The sequence below is a fragment of the Megascapheus bottae genome, chromosome 10 (genome assembly GCF_031878675.1).
Source record: "Megascapheus bottae isolate mThoBot1 chromosome 10, mThoBot2.hap1, whole genome shotgun sequence".
NCBI classification, from domain to species: Eukaryota; Metazoa; Chordata; class Mammalia; order Rodentia; family Geomyidae; genus Megascapheus; species Megascapheus bottae.
The window spans coordinates 2,638,977-2,645,469 of record NC_143518.1 but is presented as its reverse complement, the minus strand read 5'-3'; the positions used below and the strand labels follow the sequence as shown (position 1 = coordinate 2,645,469).

General features: G+C 42.5%; 1 protein-coding gene across 1 annotated transcript in view; it reads right to left on the bottom strand.

Annotated features, from left to right (window-relative positions):
• Positions 1 to 3,654: 3,654 nt before the first annotated feature.
• Positions 3,655 to 6,493, bottom strand: part of Prdm6 (PR/SET domain 6) — a 110,870-nt gene continuing 108,031 nt past the window's right edge. The window contains exon 7 of the mRNA XM_090339686.1: positions 3,655 to 4,607. Coding sequence (XP_090195812.1) covers positions 4,493 to 4,607 — 115 coding nt within the window. The 3' untranslated portion in view covers positions 3,655 to 4,492. The remainder of the gene's footprint in view (positions 4,608 to 6,493) is intronic.

Below are 6,493 nucleotides of genomic sequence, written 5' to 3'. Positions count from 1 at the left end.
GGTGGGCTAAATATAAACAACCAAGGGTACTAGTGGTTGATGCCTGTAACCCTAATTACTCAGAAGGCTGAGAACTGAGGATCGTGGTTCAAAGTCGCCCAGGCAGCAAAATCTATGAGAGATATATTTCCAATTAACCATTAAAAGGCCAGTAGTGGAGCTGTGGCTCAAGTGGTACAGAGCTAGTCTTGAGTACAAAAGCTAAAGGATAACACGCGTATGCCCTGATTTCAAGCCTCAGTACTGGCTGGTACACACAAATACGCATACACATGTACAGGTACACGTACACGTACATGTACACACACACACACACACACACTCAAGTTATATATCTAAATGTTTGAAATGTGCTAATTTCTGGGCTCCAGCAAATTTATCTCTGATTTCTCTACTTGGAACAATCTCTGTAACTTCACCGAAACAATGGTATAAGGACTGTAAATGCTAATGCTACTAGCTATTCAGAAGGAAAAGGTTCCTTTCGCAGCAGTAATTACTTAAATACTGTTGCTTCCCATAAACACCTGCAGAGTGCTCAATATGAAAGAAAAGTTCAGGGAATACTTGTTGAAAATAGGAATGAGACAATGAGCCAGTCAATTGGTGGAGAAAACTGACAGGTTGATGAATGAAGGTTTTTATAGGACACAAACAAGGCAGCCAAAAGCCCTGTGAGAGGAGAAATAGTATCATCATCTTTTCTTATTGTTCCTTGTTTCCCCAAAGTACTGGACTTCAATGAGCATACCATAAAAATGACTAGAAACCCAAATTATATAAATTATATAATATTAAGCTTGATACCTTTAAATATCCATACAATAACTTTATATAATAAACATAGCTCCCTTGAGAGAAAAAGTAAATTACAAAGATAAAAATGAAAAGCTTATCTGAAAAAGGAACAAATGAACATTTTCTGGAGAAAATATATAGCTTTTCTTCAGGTATTTATCTTGTATCACCCTTTAGCCAGGACTATTAGCAAAAGAAGTGGGCATATGCTGACAGAAACCCTTATTATAAGAAGAATTCTTCCATCCCCATGGACAGAAAAGGGTGAGGAAGGATTGTACCCAAGAACAAAACCTTAATTCTGCTTTGGTCTTGGTTTCTTCTCTGGTTATGGAGTCTGAATTTGCCCTTGTTCTACTACGCAAGCCCCAGCCCCAGCCCAATTCCCTTCTCACGGCCCAGATTCTCTTCATAGCACTGACGGCCAAGAGGGGAAACAGAACAACTTTAAATTCTAAATGTCACTATTGCTGAGAAGCTCCAAGGAGAGACTCCCTTCTCAGCACATGTATTTATTAAAACCTACTGGGCCCTGAGTGATCTCAGCAGCCACCCCAGTTTTCCAAGGGGGTAGGGCAGGTGCTCTCCTGTCTGTGGGAAGCTGGTTGCGCTGGTGTTGGAGGGCAAGATGAGAACTGAGAGGCCTGGGAATTTAGAGGATCCAATATTCTTTTTGTTAAGCAGAAAATATTTCTGACCAAAGTTGACAGAATAGAAATGTATATGAACTTTTTAATATTAAAGGAGAAAAATAGAGTCAAATGGAGAATGCATGCCTGAAGAGTCTTTTGATAGGGTTACTGCCCCATGAGTGAGAGTTGGGACCAGCTAGTAAGATCAGGGCGGCAAGGATTATTGTTATGGAAACTTCTTCACACCAGAGACATGAAGGGATGGGCAGCAAAGTGAACTATTTTGTGTTCACTTGAGAAATGAAGCGAAGAGCTAAGCAACTTTCACTCACACTCTCTCTCTCTCTCTCTCTCTCTCTGTCTCTCTCTCTCTCTCTCTCTCTCTCTCACACACACACACACACACACACACACACACACACACACACAATCAGCTGGATGTCAAGCTCACACCTGTAATCCTCAATACTCAGGAAGCTGCAATCTGAGGACTGCAGTTCAAAACTAACCCAGGCAGGAAAGTCCCTGAGACTCTATCCTCTATTAAAAATCAAAAAGCCAGAAGTGGAGCTATGGCGCAAGTGGTAGGAATGTAGCCTTTGAGCATGAGAAAAACTCACAGACAGTGCTCAGGTCCTGAGTTCAAGCCCCAGGACTGGCCCCTGAACAATTACAAATGAAAATATTTAGAAAAATAGAGATGAATCCCTTATTATCATTTTCAAAAAGTTCAGATGTTTCAGTCTTTATAGAACGTCTGTGAAGCTGGTCTGTCATTTTCTTGCAGGTTCGATCAATATGCCTACACCTCCTTTCTACATTTCCCAGCAATACACATTGCTGGAAAATGTCTCTGTCATTTGGATCATAGAACTGTAACCTGAATGCTTTGCTACCTGCAAACTCCTTGGCAGCAATAATGATATAGTACACAGTCACTTACCACTGCCTTAACAAGGAGCCAACAAGAACTGATGAGAGATTTCAGGCCCATTAAGCAACAGACATCCAAACTAACCAAGTTTTTCTTTGTAGCTCACAATCCTACAGATTATTCCAATTATAAACACAGTTAATGATGCTCTATTTTATCCTGCTATAAATGTGGAAGTTAGGTACTAGGGTAAAGAGAACTAAAGCCTGTAATTCTAGTTACTGAGGAGGCTGAGATCTAAAGAATACAGTTCAAAATCAGCCTGGGGAGGATAGCCCAGGAGACAATTCCAATTAACCACCAATAACCCTGGCAGAATGCCAGTCTTAAATGAAAAAGCTAGGGGAAAGTGCAGGCCTTGAATTCAAGTCCCAATACGGGCACATGCACACAAAAAGAAAGATTTTTAAAGAACTAAATATATGATCAAATAAACAAACCACACAGTATCCTTGCCTCCATTCCTGCCCCAATAACCCCCCCCCCCTTTTGCCAGCTCTGGGGCTTGAATTCAGGACTTGGGCACTGGACATGGGCTTTCTCAAGGCTAGAACTCTACCACTTCAGCTTCTGGCTTTTTCTATGTATGTGGTATGGAGGAATTGAACCCAGGTCTTCATGCATGCTAGGCTGGCACTCTACCTCTAGGCCAAACTCCTGGCCCCTACATCCCTCTGAGAGAAGAGAACAGGAATGTTCAAAGGACAAGGGGGTCCTTAAAAGACTAGGTGGCCCAGCTATGAGAGGACAAAATATTTTTTAAAATGTACAAGTAGAAAAGCATTCTACAGGAATATAATCTAGCCTCTGAGTAGCTGGGAGCTAACAGATTAAGAACTGTGTGAGCCATCTTTCCTCCCCAAAGCTGATCATTTCCAGCGGACAAGATCCAATGTTATTGAGCACCATGGCTGAACCACCAAAAGGCCAGCTGAAGTGAAACTCGATCAAAGAATAGTGCAACTGGGTACATAATTCTCTCCCTTTTGATTAATCAATCTCCAGAAAGAAAAGGTAATTCCTATTAATAAAAGTAGCTGTTCCTGGGCCATATGCTGGAATCCCAGCCCTTCCTGTGGCTCCTCTGTCTATTTTGCTTATCCATTTTCACCAAGTTTTGCACAAGTATTTCTGCCCAGTTGCAGGCAGTGGAAAGGGGTCTCCCGGGCTGTCCCTGCATGAAGGAGCCACTGTGCCACGAGCCAGACCCTGGACAACAGCTCAGGACTATATTCATTCAGAAACAACTTTTTATATATATATATAAAAAGAATTACTTGAAGCCTAATACCTTCTCTTCAGCCTCACACCAAAGAACTTTATTTCTGTTTTCATTTTGAGAACATTTTTTTCCCTCTCAACTAGCTGCGTTGGAACAATATACTGTATTAGGAAGCTCCGTACATTTGTAATGTTTTTGACATCCTGGCAGGATAAAGAAGTTCCTCTTTTGTTTGTTTTTCTTTGCCTTTTGAAACTGAAATAATTTCCTTCCTTTTCCAGGGTATCCTGCATGAATACCAGGCTGCGGGGGGAAAGAGCCACGGGAAAGTGCACGAGAAAAGGGACGACGGAAAGCAGCCACTTCTGGGCCCACAGATGGCTCTCCCAGGCTCTTCCATGGTCACCTCTCAGTGGTCACCTTCAGGCCTGGCTGAGACAGCAGGAGGAAGGCCCTCTAATGGGTCCCCTCGAAACATGCTATGATACAAAGGTGCAGTGAGAATCAAGTCTCTGTGCATTCTCAGTCACAACTGTGGGCAGAAGAACTCATTAGATTCCTCCCTTTGGTATTAAATAACAGTCTGGGTTTTTTGTTTTGTTTTGTTTTTTTAAAAAAAGCTTTTTAGAAACAAAGCAAATACATGGTGGCACTGGAAATTGTAGCCACCTCAGGTTATCGGTCCACTGAAATCAGTCTCATCCCTAGTCATAAATAAATAATCTCTTTCCTGGTCTGACTTTCACGCCAGGATCAATATCTCTTAACATCTTACTTATTTTATTACTGCTTTTGGTTTTCTGGGACTGATTGAAAGTTGCTCAGAGGAAATCTTTGGTTTTGCTTAAGTGTCCGTGACATTTAATCATGACTTTCCTTGCAGTTTAATTCCAACCAGTCAATCAGTTAATCCACTTCGATTGATTCTGGGCTCTCGGTTATTGGCTTGCACTCATTGGGCATCCGTTGGTGTCGGCTCAGCTGGGTGGCCTGCGTGAAGCTCCTTTCACACCTCTCGCACCTGGTGGAGGCAAGAGAGAAAATTGAGACCAGGGAGCGGGGGTCTGCAGAGCGGTGGTCTTCCTCTCATCCTGCCTAATCAGAACAGACACTCCAAAGTGGCTTCAGATTTTACCGGCTCAAGAGGTTTAATGGTGGCTCCTTCCAAGGCCTGGATGCCTGAAATGGGACAAAGCCGGGTCTGATGCAGAACAGAGGAATCTGTCAATAAGCAGGAGGAAGGTGATTTCTCCAGAGAGCCCTGTCCTGCTGCAGCTCTGATCACTGTCAGTTCAAATAGATAAAGAACAAAAAGAGATTTTTAGGAGTGAGCCATCAAAGAAGCAGCTTGTCTGCAGTTTTCTGCTCTGTAACCCCAAAGAGAAATGGATGACAAATAGAATTTCGCCTGCTGCTAATTTCAAACCTAGAATTCGACTCCCCTCAGCACAACCACCAAAAAAAAGGAGGGAATTTTGGAAACAAAACTATTGGAAGTAAAGCATTAGTTTTCAGTCACTGTTAGAAGTGGAGTGGGCACGGGTGGCTGCTTTTTTTTGTTTTGTTTTCTCCACAAAATCTCATTTAGTGACACAACCCAACCAAATGGATGGTAAAAACAATTTACAAAACAAGAGTTTGTGATGAGGAGTGAGGGGTAGTGGATAACTCAGAAAAGCCAGAAAGGATGGATGTTTGGGTAGTTTAAGACATTGGCTTCCATAGGAAGTACCATAGCGATAATGTACCAGGCGTGTTATGAAGACCCCTGTGCCTGAAGGGAGGAAGGGCTTCAAGCTTCAAGAAATTCTCCTCTCCTTCACTTACACAAGGAGGAAAATAGGGAAGATTGTAATCTAGAGACCCCACGCCATCCCTGTCTCCCAAATGGCTACTCTGTGTGTACGTGCTTGCCTTGTGTATTTACATAAATAGATAAATAGATAGATTTTCTCACATTTTCCATCTGTTTATATGTATGCACACATACATATACTTTTTCTGTATACACACAGGCATAGAGAAAGACTGAAAAAGGGACACTTCTGGGGCCCCAGATGGCACTAATACACACACACACACACACACGCACGCACGCACGCACGCACATATACACACATACAATATGCAATCTAGTGGTGCTCCACTTTTTTAGGGTGGTTACGTCTGGCTGATTGTCTGTCACTAAATGCATTGTGCACACGCACTCACCACACAGATGAATGATGGCAGCAAGCTGGGCACACACAGTGGAAGAGTTAAATTTTTTTCTGTCAACACAGTTGCTTGACATAAGAATCGCCATTTTAACAGTAGTCACTCTCGTACAAGAAGCTGTTTTAGTTAAACCACATCCTGTTATGAAAATTGTTTTCCTGGGGCCGGAGGCATGACTCAAGTGGCAGAACTGAGTAAGAACTGTTTTTTCTCATAATGCTACCAAATGTCCTGGTTTGGGTTGATGGCTCAACTAAGCTTTTAACGCTTTTCAAACTAGATAATCATGCAAGATTGTGAACCTAAGTTCTGACCAATCACACCAAATGTCAGTAACACGTTAGGGATAAAACCTGAGAGGAGTTTCTGTCTAGTACAATGGCTTGCATGGCTTCCTGTAAGCAGCAGCCCTCTGCAGAAGAAAGCTTTGCATTGTTGAGTTATTGCTCTTACTCCTATAGGACACCCCAACATCCAAAGACCTTTTCAACATTCATCATCACTGTACTTCTCTGGGCTCCATGGGCACCAGCCCAGCACCTGGGACCACCCCAAAACTTCTGCCATTGTTCCCTTAATATTCTCTCTTCAAAGCTTTGAAGGGAAAGCTATTTGAGAACTCACATAAAATAAAGCTACTGCAATCTCAGCACCCCCACTACAAGGACAGCAAGCACAGCCAACATGAGA